This window comes from Pinus tabuliformis, chromosome X (assembly GCF_031772625.1).
Source record: "Pinus tabuliformis cultivar Carrire ecotype Pingquan chromosome X, CPIR1, whole genome shotgun sequence".
Lineage (NCBI taxonomy): Eukaryota > Viridiplantae > Streptophyta > Pinopsida > Pinales > Pinaceae > Pinus > Pinus tabuliformis.
The window spans coordinates 1,184,224,583-1,184,251,237 of NC_142308.1; the positions used below are offsets into that span (position 1 = coordinate 1,184,224,583).

Below are 26,655 nucleotides of genomic sequence, written 5' to 3' on the forward strand. Positions count from 1 at the left end.
AATTCAAGTGTTTTAAGTTTAAATATTTTTAAATAGAATTGGCGTTATAATTTTGAGTGAGATTCTAATTTTTTTTTTAATAATATTTTTGAATTTATAAATGAATTTAATATATATTTTTTTTCCAAATATTTTTATTTTTTTATATAGAAGAAGAATGAACAACCTATAATGAAATGTTATCATTAAAATAGTGTAAAATTTGATGGAACTTTAGAAGTTTCTTAGAATAGTTTAATTTTCCCATAATAACTTTCATCATCAATTTCGGTCATAACATTTGAACCCTAAACCTAAAAGAGAGTAAATTTCACTTAAACCCGATTTATTCAAAATAATCCCAAGAAAATCTACTCAAGATAATCCCAAAAAAATAAGAAAAAAGAAAAAGAAAAAAAAAAGATAAAACATCATTATGACTTAAATCATAAAAAAAAAATTGAACCTCATTTTATCTAAGTGGTCTACGGAGGTGGAGGAATTGCTCGGACTTTATCCGACTAGTCTAGGGAGTGGAGGAATTGCTCGAACAGCCAAAAGTGACCAGAATATCCGGAGAAAACAATTTCAAAAATTTTTGTAATAAAAAGTGTTTGAATCTTATTTTTTGTTTTTATAGTGAAAATAGATTAAGACCATCAAAAACTTTAAAACATCTAAAATATTAAAATTTAACAATTATAACTTAGATTTAGAAAAATTCCTACGAATTTTATCAAAATATTACAATAATTTTCATAATATTCAAAGCAAAAAAACAACTGGTTAGACTCCAGCCATTTTATCCAGTTCAGCTTGTCAAATTTAAGTGTTACATTTGCCGCATCAAACGCTGAATGCCTCCACAACATAACAAACACATGTCAGGCTCTGTTTTTACTCTCCGACAAATAATTATACATACATACAACTAAATGCGAGTGACTAGACCGGATAATCGAGTTCATTCTACATACGTTTCTTATTGCAGCGTACATCTCCGCCATGGATGACCACGAGCACCACCGAGCCGAACAAGAAATGAAGTTGTTACATTTCCGTCATCTTCACCAGCGTAACGAGACCCAAAAGTTCGTGAACAGACTGACTTCCATGCTCTATAAGGCGCTGGTGCTTGCCGTCGCCCTTGGATTCTTGTCTCTCTTGCCGTTACACTTCACGGCATTCGCCAGATATTCCCGTTCTGCCGTGGTTTTAAGGTCATGGGACGCCGTCAGTATTCTTCTGGTGAGCTTCGTCATATTTTTTGGATTTTTGGGGCGGAGGAAACCAGACGTCCAAGAGAACGACAGAAATGAAAACGTTTTTTATGTCAACAGCCTCTTCGAATCAAATAGCAGCTTTGGAGATTCTGCTCCGAAATCAATTGAGTGGAATGATTATGCTTTGGAATCTAATGGCTGTGAAGATTTCCCCCAGAAATCAGATGGGTTTGAGGCCTTTTCGGATTCTGGATATCAGAGCTCCCAAAACTCAGAGGTAAATCATGCAGTTTCTCTTTTTCCTAATGTTGCTTCAGAGGTTACTGAAGGTCTAGACAATAAACAGAGTTTGATTACAGTCGATGGGATGAGACTGCCTCCTCTGCTCCCACAGCCTCCTGTAAGTATTAATCCACCACTACAGCCTCCCGTAAGTATTAATCCACCACTACAGAAGGATTCGAACATGGCGCCACCTATTATGCGTTACCGTTCTCTGAAACGTAAGAGGAGAATTGTGTCTAGTAACCTGCATCCTACCTCAGCTTCTGCTTTTTCAGCATCAGAAACCCTTTTCCCTAAACAGAGGAGCAAAGATGCATCTGGGCATGAAAAATTAGAAAAACCCCCCAAAAGGGACAAAATAAAATCAGAAAACAAAAACCTATCTGACCTATCCCCTCTTCGTCCTCCCCGACCTACTGAAGATAGGGTAAACGTGAGCCATGAATCCAGACGCAGAAGAAGCAAAAGCAAGGAGGATTCCCAGCACAGAACTAAGGAGGATGAACACAAGCGCAGAAGAAGCAAGCATGAACACAAACACAACAATGCCGAGGATTTTGCCAATGCATTTGGTGTGCTTGACAGAAAACACACAACAATCCCATCCTCAACCATTCCCCCACTTCAACAATGGTGGTCTTCTTACCAAAAAGAATCCAAACACAAGAACAAAGATTCGGAGCGTTCACTTCGGCCCCATTCAGATATATCAAACAGGAATGTGCATTCCTCCTCATCCTCTCACCCTTCTGCTCGTCCTCCTCTTCCTCCCACTTCCATAGTTGATTCAATGTCAAAACACCAAAGGAGGGTACATTCCTCCACGGCCCCCATTGTTGAAAAAATCTCAAAACACCATAGAAATGGAGGAATCTCTGAAAGTAATGGTTTGTCAAAGTCTAGAAGAGATGAGACCTCCGAAAACAAAGATCCGATTAATTCCAGTAAGGGGAAGAGTGTTGGAGATGACAAAGTTGAGGAAGAGTTAGCTAGTTGGAAATCATCGCCGATCCATCTTCCACCTCCTCCTCCACCACCTCCATTTCCCATTTTTGAGCACCAATGGCCTCTGTCCAATGACACAAAACGTGAAAAGAGGAGAAGTTCTACTGCAGAATCAGCCAAATCTGAGTCTGAGGCTGAGCCTGAACATGGGCGGGCATTTGCTTTTAGAAAGCAGTTTTCTCTGGATAATGTTAATGCACAATTTTGTCCAAGTCCAAGCCCCGATGAGGTAAATAGGAAAGCAGATGCATTTATTGCCAAGGTTCGCCAGCAAATTAGGCTTCGGAAGTGAAAAAAAGCTTGATGGAGGAGGACGTAAATAGAAATATTGGGGGAGGTATGGTGGCTGAATCAACAGCAACAAAGTACTGCAACCATCATTTCTTTTGATGCTTTTTCATGATTAGAGCCAACTGTTCTAAAGGTATCATACTCTACCCTTGATGGTTTTTATGAGGAAAAACTGTAGAGGAAAAATTGTAGAGTGCAAATGTAGTTTATTATACCAGTACCAAAAGCAAATAAACATGTCTTTTGTACGAGGCTACTATATCAGTTTCGCAAGCAGCCCGAAGCTCTTTCAATTCTGTCCTAAGCTTGTAGATAAAGTAAATGTGCATATGCGGGCTCTCAAATATTTGACAACAATTTATGTATTGAATGTAAATTTAACCTGAAGTTCTAGAGGTGATTAAGGGTTCCCATTGCTTAGCTAGGATATATTGTTTTTTGAGATAATGAGAGCGGACTAGCAAGCGCTGACATAATTCTAGTTTCATATTGGAATGCTTAGGTCTACTGTAAGGTAAACATCTGTGAAGATAATTGTGAAAATGCTCTCTTTTATTGGTGGGTGATAGATTAGTAGAAATAGCGTTGCAGATTGTGAAATGTTCTTTTTACTACAAAATGTGCCCTACATGAAGAAGACCAAACCTTTTTTAGAAGAATCTCTTGAACGCTTCCAGCAAGAATCCAAATGCTATATAGCAAGCCCTCCTGGAGGGTGTAATCCAAAAATAGTCAATAAGTCATTGTAGGTTTGCTGCAATGCTGAAATACTAGGAGGAAAGTGCAAACTTAAAACGGTTCAGATCCTTCCAATCCTAAGATGCAGTGAGCCTAACATCGAGATTCTTAGTACTTACACTGGAGGAAAGCAAAGAAAATCAGCCATTTTGTTCGTGGTCCCATTCTTGTATTAAAACACTCTGATGAAATTTCTGCAAATATAATGCCCACTTAATGTGCAGATGATCCTCAAATTTAGATTAAGATGTAAGAAATTGAAATGCCTGTTTGAGATATATGTACAAAATAACTTCCTTGCTGACATGATAGTGTTGTGGTTGCTGAGTACTTGAACCAAGGCATAGAACCCTATATAGTGAGACCCTAGTTAAGCCTTGCTTGTGAAGGAGCCTCTGATCAGTTGGCTATTAGTGTCCTCTCTAATTGTCCTATGGCTTATTATGAAGCATCCATATCAAAATCTAAGGGTCTAGATTGGGAAGAGAAAGCACTGGTGCAAAGCATAAAGCATTCTTGAGCTGTTGAAAAGCTATATTGCACAAGTTTCCTGTTGCATGTGATCATTCTAGGTCTTGTTGTAGATTAGAATGTCATTCAACTACACCAAATTGGTTTCCGAAGATGTTGCATGAAGGTAGCTGGTCAGTGGTGCACCGTTAATTCAAACAGCATTGTTAACCAGTCATAGAGCTCAAGCTGTCTTCCATGCCTGTGTAGGCTTCCTACAAACTTAATGATGCCTTGAAGCTTAATTGATTTCTGGAAAGTAATTTTCTCCTAATCAAGAATATCATCAATCCTATGAAGGGGATATTTAGTTTTATCAGTGATCTTAATGAGAAGCTAGTAGTCAGTGCAAATCTACTCTTGCCTCAATATCATGGGAGAATCACAGTGGGACGTGCTCAACTAAGTCTTTCCTTCTTCAAGAAGTTGTTTCAATTGTTTCTCAAATTTTGCACTTTTTGTGATAATGCCTTTATATAAGGTTGATTTGGAAGCACAGATTCTTGCATCAACTCAATAAACCGTTGATTATACTGCAAAAGAAGAAGACCTTTCAGTTCTTTAAATGCATCAGTGTATTAATCTAAGAATGTCCTTGTTGCTTGCAGCGGTAGCTTACTAGTATTATGCTGCTCAACTTCTCACTACACAGAGAATTATATACTCACACAGGTGGTTGTTTAAGCATTGACTGTCCTAAAAGTAAAGAGGTGAGAGAAGAAGACTTAAGAGTACATGTCTTGCTATCCTTGTGCAGCTCATATGTTTTATTGTAGTTGCGGCCTTGCAATCATATTGATATGCTGTGTAGACTCGTAGAGTACCACATCGAAATAGTCCATGGGATGTTGAATTTCCACGATCTTGGGTCTAGGATGGAATCTTAGAATCTCTGATGCTACCAAACCAAGAATCTCAACATAACTACTTTGCACAGTGGAACAATATAAAACAGTAAATCACACATGCACAAGTATAGACAACTTTTAACAAATTTCAACCCAACTTTGTTATATTAATCAACATATAATACCACTGTCTAGGGCTCCCATACAAGGGATAATGGCCCTCAACTATCCACAAGTACAAGAATACAAGCTACACAGACAATCTCGCTGTGGTCTCTATGTCATATCTCGTCTTGCAGGTCTTTCGCTCCCGTTCTACTCTGTAGCTGCCCCTTAGTCCATCAAGAGACACCACATAGAGTCTCCAAGAGGGCTGGCACCTATCACTGCTGCAAGTCGCTTTTGCTACAATGAACATGGGCTGATCCTATCTGCTTTTCTAGGTTGGCCAACACCTGAGCTCCAATCTGTCAATCTAGCAGTCACTTTTGTCCATCAAAGTGCTGCACATTAGGCTGCAATCTTCACCCAGCCTCCAGCTGTCAATGTCACTTTATGACTGCTTGTCAAGGGCTAGTCACTTTTGTCCATCAAAGTGCTGCACATTAGGCTCCAATCTTCACCCAACTTTCAGCTGTCAATTGCACTTTATGACTGCTTGTCAAGGGCTAGCCAACATGCTGCCCTCCACTAGTCCAATGGCACCCAATCCCACTGTGAAAATCTGCTCCAAGGAGAGGCTTCTAACCACCACGTTAAGCCTTCCAATTGACTCCCACAGGCTGCTACAAATTCTGTCCACACTAGGACACCATCCCTTGCATCAAATCAACTACAACTTCACCAATACATACCTTGTTCTGGGGTCTGTTTTACTGCAGTAGATTCTGGTCCTGGTTAAGCTTACTGCTTCAGCTCCTCTTTTCTCCACCAAAATCTCCCTAACTGCTGCGGTTTCCCTTGCCTCCTGTCCTACTAGGTTGCTCCCTTAGACTACTTTTCAGCCCTCAGTAGGGCCTGCGGCCTACTTCTGTCTTCTATCTGGGCTGCGGCCTCATGAACAGAGGTAGTTTTCCACTCAAAACCACCCTGGAAACAGACCAGAACTCCCTCTCTCCAAGCGGCTGCTACCTGCTCTTAATTTGGACTTGCAATTGACAAATTATCCCACACAACCTGCCCAGAAACATCTCCAGACTTGCGGCTGTCCTATTGCAGCATCTCGGCCCTGTTGTGGATACAAATTCACTCCAAAACAGTCCTTAATCCCACGTCCTGTCCTCTTGAGATCGGCCTTATTTCAGAGATGTATTGATGATATTTGATGCACTTGGATGCTCTAAAATGAATCCTCTCACCTTCTATTTATACATTTTAGAAGGGTCAACAAATAGACATGTCTCTTGGCACATTCACACCAAGCCTACATGACTTATGTGCCAAAAATTCATTTTTCAACTTCAAAAATTCATAACTCATCAAGGACATCTCAAAATTCGACGATTCTCAAAGCGTTGGATTCTCCTTGCCATCCTCTATCATCTCCATCCATCTCATGTCCAAAATGCTCCATGGTTTTGGCCCAAACATTGATAGGTGCAAAACCCCAACCTTGGGTTCCAAGCCCACAAGTGACTCTTGTGGTGCTCCAACTTTCAAACCCTGAAACCTAGGGCTTGGAGTACCTCCCAAGCTACTCAAAAATCAATGGTGACATCACAACCAAATATATGTATGAATGGTTCTCTCACAAAATTAACACAATAATGCTTATCCACAAGTGTAAATTTACTTGAACCCTTTAACCAATCAAGATGATATGGATGTGGATATGGTGTAGTAGCCAACTGTAAGGGCTTGAGTAAACATTGCGATACAAGGTTCCTTGGATTTCGTTGCCCATGATAATTTGAGGTGACCAATCTTTCAGAACCCATTCTTTGAGACTCATCCTAAATGTCTTATATTGTATCTTAAATGCAAGTGAAAATCTCTCAAATGATCAACAACAAGAAGTATCTTAATTAAATTCTTCTGCTTCGAGATAGCGTTCGAATCATTGTAAAGTTTGAATCTTTGGATCACACTAAAATTTTTGGAGTGCTTGGAGCATTGTTCAACATTGTATGATTTGTAGGTTAATTGGGTTTTCTCATAGAATGCAATAGTTGTGAACTGAATGACTAGTTCTTAACACTAGATCCTAGACTTGGTCTAATGCTTAACCAAACTTGGATTCTTAGTCCCTGCGTATGACAAGGTAACTATAGTTTCCGTTCAAGTTATATTTTTTCATCGTTTTGTGCATCAAGGCATCCTTGCTAGTATGATTGGCATATGATTCATTATGAGTGACAGTATGTATCATGGAATATCCATAAGTAACCAAACTTGGATTCTTAGTCCCTGCGTATGACAAGGTAACTATAGTTTCCGTTCAAGTTATATTTTTTCCTCGTTTTGTGCATCAAGGCATCCTTGCTAATGTGATTGACATATGATTCATTATGAGTGACAGTATGTATTATGGAATATCCATAAGTACTTCTATTAGTGTGCTTTGCGAAGCAAAAGATCATAACATCGAGAAGCTCCCTCCTGTGTGTTCTCAGGGTATTACTAACGTATCTTCAGGGGTTTTTGGAAAACCTCAAGGAGTGATTCCTCTTAGAACCATCCAACACAACATTGATTTGGTTCTAGGTTCTTCAGAGATAGAGAAGCGGTGGCCAAAGCTTCATGAACGATCTTATGAGCTAGGGCAACCTCAACTACAGTTTTTTCATGCCATCCTCTACTAGTTTCCAAGCACATACTTCACTGCCAATTCTTTCCATTGCTCTCACTATGGAGATGGATTAGACTATTCCAACTGTCCAAAAAATGGTGAGCCTATGGCATTGAAGAATCATTCAGAATTCACCACAACATCATCATATCAAGCCCCGTTGCCTTCTGCGGACTCTTTATCTTTTTCCCATTCATAGTTGCTCTCACTCTGCACTCCTTTGGTTGTTTAGATGGCTCATGGGAACTTAAATGTTCAAACGTAAGCAAAGAGGACTTCTTGCAGCTCATGGTTCTCTATTTCTTCATTTCTCTTCAGACAAAGATTTAATAGACTCTTTGCTCCCATCAATATAAATAAAAATGAACTCAACAATTCGTAGTACAGCATCATTGTTTGTGTAGTTGCTTTTATTCATGCTTCTTTTACATCATTGCTTCTCCTCTGTGAATTTCAACATGCTTTTGCTGATGTTCTTCAACAAGAAGGACATGGAACAACTTTCTTCCATGACCGTTTTACTTTCAACAAAGAATTCTGCCACTGGTTTGAGCACTCCATGTTTATCAAGGACATGGGTACAAAGACCCCGATTACAAAATGCTTGAAGATTAGTTTGTCTTTCATTGGAGGGGGTGCACATCAACACCAATTGAAATTTGAAATGGATTCCTCTACACAGGGAGGAACTGATGAGACATAGCCACATGGACTATTATATTTTATTGTAACCTTGTGGATTGTACACATCTCTATGTACATTTTCCCCATAAACTTCCTTCTAGAACTCTATGTAAACCTATCTTCTCTTAGAACCTTCCTTCATCTAGAATCTCTATTTATTGTATCTTTCTCCCACAATTTTGACTGTATATATTAATACAGATGTGCGTATCACATGTCTCCTGCAATCTCCTATCATACTTGCTCTCGTGTTTTCATATATATGAGCATTGTCCTGATATCTCCAGGGAACTAACAACATTGATTCATGGTAGGTAATATAGTTTTGGCAATCACCTTTGACTAAGTCAACTTTAGCTCCCCTGCCTTTGTTACACTTAACAACAGATTTTCCACTTCATGTTATTACACATTTGACACCTATTCTCTCCTGCACTTTTCTTGCAACAATACTTCCATACAAAACTGCAAGTTTGCACTTAAAGTTGGCCAAATAACCACAATCAACAATCTGTGCAAAGATGCACTTTATGCTACGCAAATTTTCATAATTTTTGAAAATATGAACATCAGCAAGGAGAATTTAAATGTCAACAACTCAAGTACAACTGCTGTACTATGATATTATAATAGTGAACAATGCAAGGGCAACGGATTGCACCCATACAAATGATTCCTACAACTCCATTTGCTCGGTGGGCCTTCCAGTTAGATACTAAGATCACTCCTCAAAGCTTTAAGTGTAATTTGGATGATGAGAAGCTCAACACTAAGCTCTGTAGGCTTGAGTCCAATTTTTAGGCTCAACCCACATTGTTCAACCGACAAAAGATTATGGCTGTTCCAATTCATATGGATGACAAGCACTCATTTGTTATCAGTAAGATCAAGCACCTATTTGGTGGCAGTTGCATAACCTGTACATTGCTGCTACTAAGAAACCTGTAATGGCATCAAGCGATTCAATAATTTGGGCTATATAGATATAATTTATCTGTGCAGTACTTACAGCTATAGTGGTTCAACAACCGGTCTCTCCAATAATGCATTGATCAATTCAATAAGTTGTTTGTCAAATACAAACTGGTAGATGTAGATAATGTGTCAGGGATTATTGGGTTATTTCGTTAACATTTCTGGTGGCCTTCCAATTGTTTTCAAAAAATGAAGCTAAATATGGATAAGAGTGGGCAAATAAAAAATCAAACCAAGACCTACGAAAGAAATTGCCCCTCTTAAATCTTGTCTTTCTGTCCTCCTTTAAAGAGAATGGCACAATAAGGAGAAAGTACTAATAGTTCTTAGTTCTGATAGCATACTGTTATAGAACACAAAATATATATGAAAACTCTAACAAAGAAAGATTAATTACCCTTCATGTGGCACTTTACAAAGTCTTATTTGACACCTTTAAGTATACATATATGTTGCTAAGTTTACCGCAACAATAATCATATACTTAACCTTCATGCATTGCACTCATGCGCTTGCCATACCTCTGTCTCTCCCTTTTCAATTTTGCTTCACCTATATGGACCATATTAATGAATGTTATGATTAAACATATCTTAATAGTATGATAACTTGCTATTGAACTTATCATTTGTCTTTCACATGCTTAGGTTTATCAACAATATTCCAAAGTTGCATTTACCATTCACCAAATTGTTGAAAATAATAGTGAGAAGGGGTTTCTTGATTTGTGCCTTAATCAAAGGGACCACAACGAGTTTCTCCTTGGCGTACACGAGTTTCCTATAAGTTAGGATGAATTCCTATAATTTAGGATTAGTTCCTAAACATTATGAGGAGTTATGAAGTAGTTAACTGATATGTTAAAGTGGAAGGCCGAGTTATTAGTCATCTAGTGCAAGTTAATTGAGGAAAAGAACGTGTGTTTGAGTCTCAAGTCGTTGATTTGAGATAGGAGTTGCATGAGTAGCTAACTCATGCTAACTCAATCAATCACAAAAACAATCTCTTTAATTAGAAACTCACTAAACTTAGCCATTTGAATTGCTTTAAAAGGAGGAACAAAGGCACAATTCGATCATTGCCTTGTGAGCACGAGTTGGTGAGACAAGATAATAGAGCTCATGAGTTTGTTAGAAGGTTGCATAGGGTTGTGTGTGGAGCTTGTGAGAGATGGAATGAGCCAAGGAGAGGCTTATGCGAGTTGGTAGAAGGCAGATTTCCCTTGCTCTTGTGCTAGAAATTTGGAGCGAAGATCAAGCAAAGGAAGAGGGCAGCGTGATCAACATTTCTTGCAAGAGTTTCAAACTTAGATCAAGCAAGAAAGACATGTGTGTCTTTTAGATTGAAACATTTGTATTTGTAAGAGATCAATTGCTTAGTTTCTATCAATAAAATTCTCAATCAAGCATATGGTTTTCCCTGTTGGGTTCTCTAGAAAAACAATGTGTTTTTATTATGTGATTGTGTTTATTTATGTTCCTATTATGGTGCAAAGTTTAGTAGAGAAATTCTGTGTTTATATGAAAAGACACTGTTTTTCAGATTGTTCATATTAGCAGATCCAAATTTTGTGGATTTTCCACATTGTACTAGAGCATGGATCAGAATAAAGATAACACATTCAAGAGAAAATTCATGATAGTGGGTGGGCATATAGTCTGCGATAGATGCAACACTTAAGGAGATAGTTTAGGTGGAGCGAAGGAGCAAGGTAGGGTCTCTTTTGAACTTTGGATAGGGTTGAGTTAAGGGCAGTTTGTAGACAACGTTTAAGGGTAGTTCTGTGCATGGTGTTTGGATATAAATCTCTGTGTATAGGTCGCAGTCTAAGTCTCTTGAAGTATTGTGCAAAAGATAGAAGAGCCTGCTAGAAGGAGGAACAACGTTCTAGAAGATATTTGAACGCTGAGTAGGTGGGCTGTAACAGTTGCTACAGGCAGCGCTAACTAGGGTTGAGATCCCAGAAGATTAGTGCACAGGTCAAGGGTTTTAGACAACTAAAATGAGTCTTCAAGAGTTATGTATGCCATTCTAAGTTGATGAAATTTGCAGGGTGATGGTCCAGGTTGGACAATGATTGTTTGGCACTTTAAATGAAGTAAGGAGAGCTGCTAGTAGGTGTTAAAAGAAGCCCTAAGTCTAGATTTGTGAAGGACTTCAAATATGGTAGGAGAGGCAAAATTAGAGGCCCTAAGTACAGTCTCTTGTGAAGAACTACAAGACTGCTAGCGGGCAGGAGTTTGTGAGCTCTCTAAGTGGGCTGGATGGCCTACCAAGGATTGAGAGTAGATCACTGTTTAGAGGGAGCATCGAACTTTATTCCATGGAAAGGGAGGATTATGATAGTTTTGGAGGATAATGGGGTGGGAAAATTTGTGACGCAGGCTATAGCGCCACCTCAAGATCCCTAACAATTGGCCCAACATAATAACAATGATATCAAGGCAAGGAGGATTATTCTAGAAGGGGTCAAAGTTCATATAGTGCCTCATATCCACGAGAAGAAGACAAATTTTGAGATGTATGACACCATCTTAAAACTATATCATGTTGAAGAATATAACTAGTGTAGGTATTCATAATTGGCCTCCACCAAGTCGCCCTCAAACTGGACAAGTTGGCCTAACTGAGGGGCAAAAACTCGTATATAAAAGCATCAATTCGATCTCATTTGGTGCACTCACTCATCAAGTTCGATCTGAAACTTATGGGGCCAGAAAAAATGCAAAATTCAAGGGAAGAAGAGGAAAGGGCTAACAAAGGAGAAGGAGATCTCTATCTAGCACAAGAAGTCGAAATTCTCTCTCTCTCTCTATCTCTCTCACTCACGTGTGAAGTTGTTGTGCTGTTGTAGGGGCCGAAACTGCAGTGCTAAAGATGGGCTGAAATTTTGAATTGTCGGGGGCCGAAATTCTAGGTTATCGCTGGGTTATAGCTGCTGGACAAGAAGAGAATATTGAAGGTTGTTGAATTATATTGAAACACTGACTTGGTGGAGGAGGAAGGTCTAGGGTCTTGGTCTATCTCAACTTGAATTTTCTAGCGGAAGAGTTTCATTGGGTTTTCTCCTATATAGGGGTTTTAGCCCTGGTACAATGCCTATATCTGGTGTCTTCGATCTTCGTGTTTTGATTTTGATAATTGCTTGATGAAACAAAGATAAAAGAACACAAGAAAGTTAATAAGAACTCAAAGATATCACAAGCAATTATGAACATAAGAAAATATTTCTGCCTTTTCTGATTTTCTAATATGGTATCAGAGCTAAGGTGAAGAAGAAGGAAAAAGGCAGACTAAAGATCTATTGAAGAAAAGGGGATCAAACAAAGGTCATTAAGGAAAAGGATTATATAAGAAGAGAAGCCTACTGCCTACAAGAACTATGTCAACTTCAATGAAGGGAGAAAACAAGCTAGAAGGAGCCTCCAACTACAGGGCATGGAAAAAGAGGATAGATCTTATCCTCGAAAAACACAAAGTTTTGAATCTTGTTCAAGGAAAAGTCAAGAAGCCTATTGATGAAGCAAAGAAAGAGAAGTTTAGAGAAACCAAAATCTTGGCCATGAACCTAATAGTGGATGGAGTAAAGGACAACCTAATTCCATACATATCCAACATAGATTCTGCTCAAGAAATGTATGAGGCTCTCTCCAAATTATTCACCATCAAGAACATTGGTCAAATAGCAAGCCTCAAGAATGAATTAAGAACTATTAAGATGATCATCCTACTTTATAAGGATATCTAGAATCAAAGATGAACTCCAAGAAATAGATGAAGTTGTACCAAAAAAAGAGCTTGTAATTACTGCTCTTCTAGGACTACCAAAATCTTGGAGTGCTTTTGCATTAGGAATTAGTAGTTGGAAGGATACTCCAACATTTGAACAAATGTGGAATGCATGCAGTCAAGAAAAAACTCGAATATCATTAGTAAACGACAAGAAGGAAGATGAAGAAGAAAATACCTCTAATGTCTATTCTGCTCATCACAAGAAAATGGGAACCTTCAAGAAGTTCAAAGGACCAAAGAAGAAAGTTGACCTATCCAAAATTGAATGTTACAACTGTCATAAGATGGGTCATTACAAGAATCAATGTCTTGAGAATCCAAGGAATAAGAAGAGAGATAGGGAACAAACAAATATTACCGAGGAAACTCGACCTAAGAAGAACAAGACTAAGGAATCATAAGTCAAGGACTTATAACACTAAGTCCTCTCTTACATATCCTTCTTAGCCTTGTATTGTTTTCTTTTATGTTTTGATTTCTAGAGGTTGTAGGTCTAACATGTCTTGTTAGAACTTTTTTTATTTTTTTTGATAAAGTTGTAGGTATCCTTCAAGATTGGATTAAGAGGGAGCTTCCACCATTTTTACGAAAAAGATAAATATTTTGTTCTTTGTTTCATCTTTTCATGTTTGGTTTCCTCCTCACATCAAGATTTGTTTATATTGTATGCTAATAACCACTTTCTTTATATTTTCCTTGATTAGGAAAGCTTGCTGAATGCTCAAAGGTTATGGAGGAGACTTTAAAGGATAGACTTGAAGCATGGAAGAAGTTATGTTGCAAAGGAAGCCCTTCAAGGATTGATGTCCTACAAGGTTTGTTAAGGAACAACTCAAGGTATGTCTTAGACTATAAACTTTGTTAGAAAGTTCTCTTCATGTAAAAGGTATGATTATTCTTTTTTTGAAATTTGCTTTACATGATTGACATTGTTATGTCTAGGGTTTTGAATCTTAAAGATTCTTGTTAGGGTGATTAATCATTAGAATAAATCTACCCTTGTCATACCAAAATTTTGATCATTCTTGTGAAGCCCTAACCTTTAGGGTTCACTATAAAACCTTAGCCTCTTGATCCTAAGGGTATGTCAATAATGTTGAAACTCTAGTCCTCTTAGGGTTGCTAATAAAGTTTGGAAATCCTATTCTTTTGATATTTAGAGTTTTGGTATTGTTATGATAGAAACCTTAGATCTTTAGGGTTTGGTGAATTACGGTTTATGAACAAAACCCCTGTAATATTTATAGTAAGATCTTATGAATAAGACCTTAGGTGTATATTTGTTTGTATGATCAAAACCCTAACCTGGAGAAAATTGTTGTATATCTAACTTCAATGTACTGATATTGATGAGAAATGCTAGTGCATGAAATCCTAGATATGTATATGCGAGTATGCTAACCTAATTGTTGATACTCATGTTTTAGTTTGTGAATTCTAGGGTTTGTAACAAAGCCCTAGTAGAGATTGATATTCTAGGATATGATGATATTGTTTTTATTTAGTTTTGATGATAAAATATTGGTAGAGTTTGACATGTAATTCTAAAAGTATATTGTTAAAACCTTAGATATATGGTAGAACTATTATTTGATTGAATTGTTTATATCTAAGGCTTTGTGTCTCGAAGATGAAGTCTAGGGTTTATGACAAAACCCTAGCAATAAGTTGACGTCTAGTATGTAGAAAGATGGGTCTCTTGCTGATTATTCACCTAACTAGGTTTAGGTGTTTGATGCTTCCATTATCTTAATGCGATTTTGATATAGTCAACTTCATGCTTTTGTATGTTTGTATTTGGTTGTACTTGCTATTAAAGTTTTGTATGTACATAATCTTCAAGATGATGAAGATGTTCACATGTTAATAATAAGCATGACGAAGGGAGTTATATGAATGATGATGATTAAGATGACCTTGATGTCGCAAGAAAGAATGAAGTTGTGGAAAGTTCGTTGATGTTATAGAAGAAGGAAGTGGTTGATCTCCCTAAGTTGAGAGGGAGCTTGGATAGAAGAAAGGGTATATCTCCCTAGTTGAGAGGGAGGGCATATTATGATAGTAAATACCTTGAAGTAAGCAAAAGTACTATAGATGAATGTTCATGAAGTTGCAAACAAAAGACTTGAGAAGATTTGAGGATGTATTTGGTGTTGCTGAAGAAATGAAAGAAGAAGAAAGCTTCCGACAAATTGTATATGGATAACTTGATGATGAAAGTAGCATCAAAATGATTGAGGACCCCGAAGGTTTGCATTATATTTGAAAGTTTATTATTGATTGGGGTTTGTGTTTGTACAGGTACATTTCTCCATAAAAAGGTTGAACACTCTGGAAGCATTCTTACACAAATGGATATATCTGATTTAGTTGCTAGTGAGAGATGAAACATCTTATGGCAAGATTCTTGGGAGGACATATGGCTGACCTATGTGTTGATGTTTAGATCTCGAAGAGGGAGGGTGGCATTGGTCAGGGAGCTTTAACCTTGGATAAACACCTAGATCCTTGGTTGGTGGTAGAGCTTAAAATCCCATTGGTACCTAGAGTGGTTAAAGCTTGAGTCCCCTTAGTCCCACTCGGATAGAATACCCTGGTCAGATATCTAGTCCGCAACACTGAGTGTGCTATGAATCTTCATAGAGCATATAATTTTGGGATCTTCCATGTACCTATGTATATACGTAATTATGAATACCTCCCTAGTTAAGAGGGACTGGTGAAGAATGTAACTAGTGCCGATCTTCATAATTATATTTGAGTCACGATGTAATGTATTTGTCAAAAGAAAGAAAAATAAATTTTATTATTAAAGAAATTGACTTATTAAAACATGGGTTTCACACTTAGGTCAATTGTTTTTAGGTCAAAGCCTCTATTGAAGGCTTCTAGAGTTTATGTCAAGTATCCTTGTCCATGTCATAATGTAAAAGACCCTTCTTGGGCCCAATTTGTCAAGAAAGAAATTCATTTTAATGTAAATTAGGTCTTCTATGCCTCCTCCACGGAGTCGGCCTCAAACTAGACAAGTCGACCTAATTGAGGGGCATCACCCCTATATAAAAGCATCAATTCGACCTCATTTGGTGCACTCACTCATCAAGTTCGATTTGAAACTTCTGGGGCTAGAAAAAGTGAAAAATTCAAGGGAAGAAGAGGAAAGGGCTAGCAAAGGAGAAGGAGAACTCTATCAAGCAGAAGAAGTTGAAATTCTCTCTCTCTCTCTCTCTCTCTCTCTCTCACGTGTGATGCTGTTGGGCTACTGGAGGGGCAGAAACTATAGTGCTAAAGCTGGGCCGAAACTTTGAGTAGCTGGTGGCTGAAATTCTGGGTTATAGCCACTGGATAAGAGACTATTGAAGGTTGTTGAATTATATTGAAAGGCTGACTTGGTGGAGGAGGAAGGTCTTTGGGTCTAGGATTTTGGTCTGTCTCAATTTGAATTTGCTAGTGGAAGAGTTTGATTGGTTTTTCTCCTATATAGGGGTTTTAGCCTTGGCAGAGTGCCTACATCTGGGTCTTTGATCTCTGTGTTTTAATTTTGATAATTTCTTGATGAAACAAAGATAAAAGAAGACCATAAGAAAGTTAATAAGAACTCAAAGGTATCACAAGTAATTATCAACATAAGAAAATCTTTCTGGCTTTCCGATTTTTTAACATATCAGAGTATCAGTGATACCATGAAGCTTTCCCTTAAGGAGAAGCTGAGGAGTATCTGGATGAGCAATGATGAGCCCATCGTCACATATTTGAAAAGGTTCCCTCAAGTACGAGATGAACTGGGTGGTGTGGATGTGGTTGTATCTAATAATGACCTTGAGAGTTTGCCTTACTTGAACTTCACAATTCTTGGAAAGGGTTCCACGACGCTGTTAGTGGGAGAGAGAACTTTTCAAATTAGGAAAGGTTTTGGACTGACTACAGATAGGAAGGGATCCAAACATGAACCATAGAAGGGAGATCAATTATGATAGTGGATGAGGAGAACTTGCCTCGTCAAGCAAGGCCAAGGGCAAGAAGGGCCAGGGAGAGGCTGAGTCTAGTCAGAAGGGCAAGAAGAAAGATCTAAGCAAGATCAAGTGCTTCTGTTGCCATGAGTTTGGGCACTATGCTAGTTAGTGTCCTGTTGTAGCGGCTGCAACACCCTCCAAAATTTTGGCCCGCATCTAATTTCGGAGCCTCCTTTGAGAGTTTTACTTGATGTTTGCACACACTCGGGTTCACCCCGTGAGCTCATGTGAGTCTTCGCACCCACCCTGCTTGATCGTTCGATAGATAATTTTTGCATGTTGATGTCAATGTCATGCTTGCGACCATGTTTTGGTCATACATAAGGTCTTTGCTTCGTGTGTACATGTTGTGTTCACTATGTAAACATCCGTCGTGCTCACACACAGAGTCATATACACTGTCACGCAAGCGTCATCGCGGTTGTCCAACGATCAATCACAAGCGTCGCGCTTGTCGCTCACACCGTTGGTTAGTCATGTTGAGCATGTGTGTCTGGATGGTTTGAGTCGTCTCGTCGTTAAGTCATGTAAGTGTGTGTTTGCAAGTACACATACACACCTTTTCACTCACTCATACACTTAGTCGTTTTGCTAAAGTTCTGACGACCGGATTCCCCTCAGACAACCGGACTTTTACCCCGCCATTGACTTGATTGACTGTCACCCAAAACAACGCAGAAGCACCAAGCAAGCCATTTCAAGCTGCATTGCCTGCAAGATGATCAATCAACCTTGCTGCTGGTCAACAGGAGAGTTTGACCCGACAGTCACCCCGGGATTGATTCCCCTCAAAAATTGTGCAGAGGCTTCAAACCTTTCCCTCTCCGCTGACTGAGAAAATTGCGCAGACAGCTTGGGCAGACACCCAGTGCCCATCCCTATCTCCCTCAAAAAATTGCTTAGTTTTTTCAGCCAGCCCATTAGTCAGCCGACTGACTGCTCACCTAGAAAATTGCGCAGGTTTCATGAGCAAGCCCTCTGTTGCCCAGTAGTTCGCTTAGCTCAAAAACTGCGCAGAGGTGACCAATAGGCCAACCTCCCAGCATCAACACAGTTTTTCCTGCTAGCAGCTCCCAACAGCCGGATGCCAGTTCCCTCCAGGAATTGCGCAATTTTTGCTGCCAAGGTCCCAGCAGCGAGCTGCTAGTTCCCTCTAGGAATTGCGCAGTTTTTGCTGCCAAGGTCCCAACAGCCAACTACCGGTTCGCTCTAGGAATTGCGCAGTTTTGTCTTCCAGGCTCCTGCTGCCCGCTCCTTCCAAAAATTGCACAAATTTTGTCTGCCCAGCCTTCCCGCAGGCTTGACTGCTTCTCCCAAAAATTGCACAGGTTTGTCCTCCAACCGAGCCAGACCCCGTAGACAGTCACTGTCGATCCAGATTGCCCATCATCATCTTCCAGTGACTTCTGCGCAGTTTTCACCAGCAGTGTCCGGAGCCTCCATCCCAGCTTGAAGCTTGCCTCGCGCAGTTTCATGACCTTGTCTTCTCTCCCAGTGACCTGCATCCAAAACGATCATGCATCATGGTAGACTAGGAGATTTATGGATTTGATGTCATCTCATCATGGTGACTGCAGATACAGATACACAAAAAACATGGCGTGGCGACGAATGAGATGAACAAAGGGAGTACATGCAGAAGGACATGTTCGCCAACAGACGAACAAACGATCATGCAAGAGATGTGTTCACGGACGGACGAACATGCACTTTTCGCGAACGGACGAACCTGTCAAGCATGCCAACAAAGAAGCAAGGAGCAACATGCGAATGCAACATCACGTGAATCCAACAACCATTGAAGACTACACGCATTTTTCCATGCAGAGGTGAAGTTGTGACACAACATGAGGACATCCATAACCCAACAACACTGCAACTCGACATGCACACCAGCAACAATACGAATGTACCAGCACTGTTATGTCTAGTCTTGTCATGAGTCATGTCTTCCACATCTCTACTGTGGGCCATACTGTCAATCAATGTAATGTAACGTGGAAGTCCAAGATACCCACTTGTCATATGAAGAGTCATATAAAGTTGAAAGGCCATGGCAGTCAAACAGTCATGAGGGAAGTCGAACAACCACAAGGATCAGTTTCACCTTTGGCTATAAATACCTCCTCATTTGTACATGCAAAGGAATTTTCACCTCGGCTCCTCCCACATAGCCTTGAGAGTTTGTAATCTTTTCTTTGAGGAGTAAGTAGTGGCTCCAATGCCCCACCCACGAGGTTAGTGATGTATGGTGTAATGATGTGTCTTGGAACTTTCACTTAATTCAAAAGCCTGCTAACATGCCAACACGTTTTCACACGTGTTGTAATTGTTGTAAGACTAATCTTGAACACTTGTAATACATGTTGCTTTAACCTGTGTTTAACACTTGAACTCATTCAATTGTTGTAATACATATATATTAATGAAAATGTGTTGTATGAGTTGTTAATGATGTCCTGCCCGTGTTGGTTACCTCCCCGGACATTAGACAAACCTTTCACGTAAACTTGTTATAACGACCGTCGCACTCACGCAGACTCCTCCATTGTGTGTTGTATGTGTTATCTTTCCTTGTGTGTTGTGACTGCCACATCCGTGTGGACTGCTCCTCCAGAAGCTGCACGTCCTGTTGTGTTGTGTGTTCCTAATAGAGTTGGGGCTTCCTCCCATCCGACTTGGGACTCACTCTCACCCTCTCCCTCTGCAGTGAAAGAACCATTGACACAAGTAACACTAGCAATCACTAGGCACACAAACCTCACTACTCGAAGACAAAGCATACCACTCTCCTGTGCTGACAAGCAAGAGTTGAGGCAAACATTTAAGATAATGGCAATCGGGCCATCATATCGGATGATACTCCCACACCAAACGATGTGAGGTCTAGTTGGAACTTCATACCGGGTGATCCCCTGAATGTTGGTGGGTCCAACACCGTCAACATGTCTTAATAAGGAGTCCAGTAAGGACAATGTTGCTACATCAACAAAGTTAGATGCTTTTTTCTGCCTAGTTTGAGAAATATTTATCATTGATTGCTTGCATGACAAGCTTAGCAGATAAACAATATATGGTATATTGATTCAGGGGCATCCTTCCACATGATCGAGAACAAGAAGAGTTTCAACCACCTGAAGGAGAAGGACATGCAGTTTCAGATTGAGCTAGGAGATGATGGTCAATATGTAGCTAGAGGAGTTGGTACTATCAATTTTCAGAGGGAGTTAGGTAATCCTCTTCATCTCAGAGATGTTCTCTATGTTCCAAGATTGAGGTAGAATCTTGTTTCGATAGTTACCATTGAGGACAAAGGATATGATATCATCTTCATCATAGGTAAGGCGTACCTCCAACACTTAGCTTCTGGATGTAAGAAGCAAATAGGTGCGAGGGTAAATAATCTTTACAAGTTGCAGGTAGAGATAGATGTGGCCTTGAGCAGCAAGGCAGGGAGTTCTCAGAGTAGAGATGCGGTGGTGGAGCGAGCGCAGGATAACACTCTCAAGATGGAGCCTCAACTAGTGTCTTAGTTTGAGTCTAAGCTAGTTGGCAGTTGGGCTGACCAGCAGGATGATGAGGAGCATAGCCCAAGGCGAGTGGAGGCAACCACTTAGTCATAAACTTCCAATATAGGGAGAGTTTGAGCCAAGTGGGCAGAGGATTTGATTAAGGGAGATCAAAAGAGAGTTTGATCTTCTAATATCACTTCTAGCCAGAGGAAGCGACCACAAAGGTACACAAGGCACATGGCACTTATGACTAAAGTGCTAGACTCGCAGAGCATGGTGGGAAAGAACAAGTCTTCAAAGCAACGTTTGCAGAAGAAAGTAGGGGAGCCTTTTAACTCAAAGGAGCAGTCGCAACAACAGAGAACATGGTAGTATTGGAGACATATCCAGGTGGATGAGGTTCTTCAAGGAACACCTTCCTTGCTAAGAGGGAGTGTTGAAAATAATAACAAAAAAAGGTTCCTTGATTTGTGCCTTAATCAAAGGAACCACAATGAGTTTCTCCTATACATACTCGAGTTTCCTATAAGTTAGGATGAATTCATATAATTTAGGATTCATTCCTAAAATTTAGGAGGAGTTATGAAGTAGCGAACTGATGTGTTAAAGTGGAAGACCGAGTTATTAGTCTTCTAGTGCGAGTTAATTGAGGAAACAAACGCGTGTTTGAGTCTCAAGCCCTTCATTTCAGATAGGGGGAGTTGCATGAGTAGTTAACTCATGTTAACTCAATCAATCACAAAAGCAAACTCCTTAATTAGAAACTCACTAAACTTAGCCATTTGAATTGCTTTAAAAGGAGGAACGAAGGCACAATTTGATCATTGTCTTCTGAGCATGAGTTTGTGAAACAAGATAATAGAGCTCACAGGTTTGTGAGAAGGCTGCATAGGGTTGTGTGTGGAGCTTGTGAGAGATAGAGCGTGCCAAGGAGAGCCCTGTGCGAGTTGGTAGAAGGAAAATTTCCCTTGCTCTTGCTCTAGGAATTCAGAGCAGAGATCAAGCAAGGAAAGAGGGTAGCATGATCAACATTTCTTGCAAGAGTTTCAAGCTTAGATCATGCAAAAAAGATAAGTGTGTCTTTCAGATTGAAACAATTGTATTTGTAAGAGATTAATTGCTCAGTTTCTATCAATAAAATTCTCAATCAAGCAGAGGGTTTTCCCAGTTGGGTTCCCTAGAAAAACAATGTGTTTTTATTGTGTGATTGTGTTTATTTATGTTCCTATTTCCCTGAAAAGAAAGTGTTTTTCAGATTGTTCATATTAGTAGATCAAATTTTCGTGGATTTTCTACATGGTACCAGAGTGTGGATCAGAATAAATATAACATTCAAGAACAAATTTGTCATAGTGAGTGGGTATATGGTCTGCGATCGCTGCAACACTTAAGGAGCTAGTTTGGGTGGAGCGAAGGAGCTAGTTTGGGTGGAGCGAAGGAGCTAGTTTAGGTGGATCAAAGGAGCAAGGTAGGGTATCTTTTGAAGTTTGGACAGGGCCGAGTTAAGGGTAGTTCTGTGTGGTGTTTGGGTATAAATCTCTGTGTATAGGTCGCAACAAGACATCTCTGTGTCATCAAGAGAGGTCGAGTCTCTTGAAGTATTGTGCAAAAGATAGAAGAGTTGGCTAGAAGGAGGAACAACGTAGATCTGGAAGAGATTTGAAGGCTGAGTAGGTGGGACGTAGCAACTGCTACAAGCAGCCGTAACTAGGGCAGAGATCCCATAATATTAATGCACAAACGAGGGTTTCAAACATTTGGAGGAAGGAGTCTTCAAGAGGTACGTATGCCATTCTAAGTTGATGAAATTTGCAGGGTGATGGTCCAGGTTGGACTATGATTGTTTGGCATCTTAAGCGTAGTAAGGAGGGCTGCTAGTAGGTGTCAAAAGAATCCTTAACTCTAGATTTGTGACAGAACTCAGATATGGTAGGAGAGGTAGAATTAGAGGCCCTAAGTATAGTCTCTTGTGAAGGACTACAAGTGTTATTGGGCAAGAGTTTGTGAGCTAAGTATGTAGGATGGCCTACCAAGGATTGAGAGTAGATCACTGTTTAAAAGGAGCATCAAACTTTGTTCCATGGAAAGGAAGGATTATGATAGCGGTGGAGGATAATGGGGTGGGAGAATTTGTGAAGTAGGCTATAGTGCCACCTCAAGATCCCCAACAATTGGCCCAACATAATAAGAATGATATCAAGGCAAGGAAGATCATTCTAGAAGGGGTCAAAGATCATATAGTACCTCATATCCATGATAAGAAGACGACTTTTGAGATGTACGATACCATCTTAAAACTATAGCAGAGTACCAGTGATACCAGGAATCTTGCTCTTAATAAGCTAAGGAGTATCTGGATGAGCAAGGATGAGCCCATCGTCACATATTTGACAAGGTTCACTCAAGTACAGTACGAACTGGATGGTGTGGGCATGGTTGCATATGATCATGACCTTGTGATTTTTTCCTTGGACTTCACAAGTCTTGGAAAGGGTTCCAAGATGTTGTTAGTGGGAGAGAGAACTTTCCAAATTGGGAAAGTTTTTGGACTGACTGCATACATGAAGAGATTCAAAGAGGAACTATAGAAGGGAGATCAGTTATGACAATGGACGAGGAGAAACTTTCCCTGGCCAGTGAGGCCAAGGTCAAGAAGGGCCAAGGAGAGGTCGAGTCCAGTCAGAAGGGCAAGAAGAAGGATGCGAGCAAGATCAAGTGCTTCCATTACCATGAGTTTGGGAATTATGCTAGTAAGTGTCCTAATTGGAAGAAGGAGTCCAGTAAGGATCATGTTGCTGCATCAACGAAGATATATGCTTTTTTCTGCCCAGTTCGAAAAAAAATTATCATTGATTGCTTGCATGGAAAGCTCAACATATAATAGTATATGGTATATCGATTCAAGAGTCCCTTCCACATGGCCGGGAACAAGAAAAGTTTTAGCCACCTGAAGGAGAAGGACATGTAGTTTTAGATTGAGCTAAGAGATTATGGTCAATATGAAACTAGAGGAGTTGGTACTGTCAGTTTTCAGAGGGAGTTAAGTAATCCCCTTAATCTTAGGGATGTTATCTATGTTCCAGGATTGAGGCAGAATCTTGTTTCGGTAGCTACCCATGAGGACAAGGGATATGATACCATCTTCAATAGAGGTAAGGCATACCTCCAACACTTAGCTTATGGATGTAAGAAGCAGATAGGTGTGAGGGTGAAGAATCTCTACAAGTTGCAAGTAGAGACATATGTGACCTTGAGTAGCAAGGCAGGGAGTTCTCAGAGTAGAGATGTGGTGGTGTAGTGAGAGCAGGATAGAGCTATTAAGGTGGAGCCTCAATCAATGTCTCAATTTGAGTCTAACCTAGTTGGCAGTTGGGTTGACCAACAAGATGATGAGGAGCATAGCCCAGGGCGAGTGGAGGCAACCACTCAGTGAAAGACTTCCAGTATAGGGAGAGTTCGAGCCTAGTGGGCAGAGGATTTCATTAAGGGAGATCAGAAGAGAGTTGGATCTTCTAGTATCACTTCCAGCGAGAGGAAGCAACGAAGAGGTATATAGGGCACATGACACTTATGATTAAAGTGGTGGACTTGCAGAGCATGTTGGGAAAGAACAAGTCTTCAAATCAGGTTCTGCTGAAGAAAGCAAGGAAGCCTTTTAACTCAGAGGGAGCAGTTGCAGTAGCAGAGAACATGGTAGTATTGGAGACAAATCCAGGTGGATGAGGTTCTTTGAGGAACACCTTCTTCGCTAAGAGGGAGCATTGGAAATAATAGTGAGAAAGGGTTCCTTGATTTCTGCCTTAATCAAAGGAACCACAATGAGTTTCTCCTTGGCATACTCGAGTTTCCTATATGTTAGGACAAATTCCTATAATTTAGGATTCATTTCTAAAAGTTAGGAGGAGTAATGAAGTAGTTAACTGATGTGTTAAAGTGGAAGGTCGAGTTATTATTATTCTAGTGCGGGTTAATTGAGGAAAAGAACATGTGTTCGAGTCTGAAGTCCTTGATTTGAGATAGGAGTTGCATGAGTAGTTAACTCATGCTAACTCAATCGATCACAAAAGTAAGCTCCTTAATTAGAAACTCACTAAACTTAGCCATTCAAATTGGTTTAAAAGGAGGAATAAAGACAAAATTTGATCATTGTTTTGTGAGCATGAGTTGGCGAGACAAGATAATAGAGCTCACGGGTTTGTGAGAACGCTGCACAGGGTTGTATGTGGAGCTTGTGAGAGATAGAAAAAGCCAATGAGAGGCTTGTGTGAGTTGGTAGAAGGCAAATTTCCCTTACTCTTACGTTAGGAATTCAGAGCAGAGATCAAGCAAAGGAAGAGGGCAACATGATCAACTTTTCTTGCAATAGTTTCAAGCTTAGATCAAGCAAGAAAGACAAATGTGTCTTTCAGATTGAAACAATTGTATTGTAAGAGATTAATTATTCAATTTCTATCAATAAAATTCCCAATCAAGCAGAGGGTTTGCCCAGTTGGATTCCCTAGAAAAACAATGTGTTTTTATTGTGTGATTGTGTTTATTTATGTTCCTATTCCGCTGCAAATTTTAGTAAAAACTCTGTGTCTATATGAAAATAAAGTGTTCTTAGCATATCAAAATTTCGTGGATTTTCTACACAAGTTACATGTTTAATTTAATCACTTAATTAAGGTGACCTATGACATATTTCAATTGGAAGTGCTTAGGTTACATTTACTTTAAATAAGTGACTTATTTAACAAAATCACTTCAATAATGTGATTTACTGCAAATTTAAATTAAGGTCTAAATCAGAGAAGATTTTTAATGTTTAATATTTGTTTTTTAATATATTAATCTTTGCTATTCTTTTAACCTGTTTATTATTATTATTATTTTTTATTATCCATGCTAAGTTCATGCAAACTTTGAATTTTTCTCAAGCCCTTTCAATTTAATTGTTTCAATTCAAACTTAATCAACCCTGCTTATGCAATAGATATTCTGCATATTTTTATTCATTTAAAAGATAAGAAGGATATATATATATATATATATATATATAGTTTTATATGAAGAAAGGCTCTTCAAAATTATAGTTAATTTATATATATAATTAGATTGTAGAATTAATTATAAAGAGCTCTCTCTCATCATAATAGTAGAATTTGTGATTGTAATGAATTAAACATATACAATTTGAAGTTAAACAGGGTCTACAAGGTATGCCTTTAATACTGTCTTGTTAAACTGTAGGGGAATATGATCACATTAAATTGGATATTTCCTCCAAAGATATTTTAATTGAAATCAAACTTTAAAAATGTATTGAAGCTTGTTTAACTTCAAAAATGGCTTGAGGCTTCTTCGCTGCATTAGCATTCTCCATTTTTTGTTATTGATATTGACGACGATTTTTGTGTCACTTCTTGTGGGTTGTCTTTGGCTTGTGATTGTTATCTATATAATGTTATAGGTTATTTAGCTACATTGACATATCAATATGTCAATATTTTGTTTCACATTCATTCTCATCTAAGTACATGTTGAGATTGTTGTTGGGTGTGTGTTTTGTATAATTCCACATACATAACAAGTGTGAGATACAAAAGATCAATAAGGCATTATTTGCACCAAAACCTTTTTCAACATGGAATTTGGCTTTGAATTGTAAGTCCTTGTGATAGCATCCTTATAACAACACCAACACTTTTAATATCATGCTTTTCGATTCATCATATATCTTTGGATTAATCGAAAACCTCTATGGACTAATAGTTATAGTTGTCAAAAACTTCACTACCACACAACGACACAAAAATCCAAGAGAAAATAATCTTGAACTCAATAGGAACCTTCCCACATCTTTAAGCAAAAAAAATACCATGCCATATTCAAAGACATTATCTTGCCATCATAACATCTTTTTCCCAAAAAAAATTAGCCTTGCAAACAGAAGACATTAGGGGACTTTTGAGGTCTAAAATGGGCCTCCTAATACAAATGTACAATCAAAATAAACTTTATAAGAACCAA

General features: G+C 39.1%; 1 protein-coding gene across 1 annotated transcript in view; it reads left to right on the forward strand.

The window, feature by feature from the left end:
* Positions 1-862: 862 nt before the first annotated feature.
* The window catches only part of LOC149144174 (uncharacterized), a 32,209-nt gene continuing 6,416 nt past the window's right edge, over positions 863-26,655 (forward strand). The window contains exon 1 of the mRNA XM_089447157.1: positions 863-2,916. Within this exon, the coding sequence (XP_089303283.1) occupies positions 985-2,784 (1,800 nt within the window). The 5' untranslated portion in view covers positions 863-984 and the 3' untranslated portion in view covers positions 2,785-2,916. The remainder of the gene's footprint in view (positions 2,917-26,655) is intronic.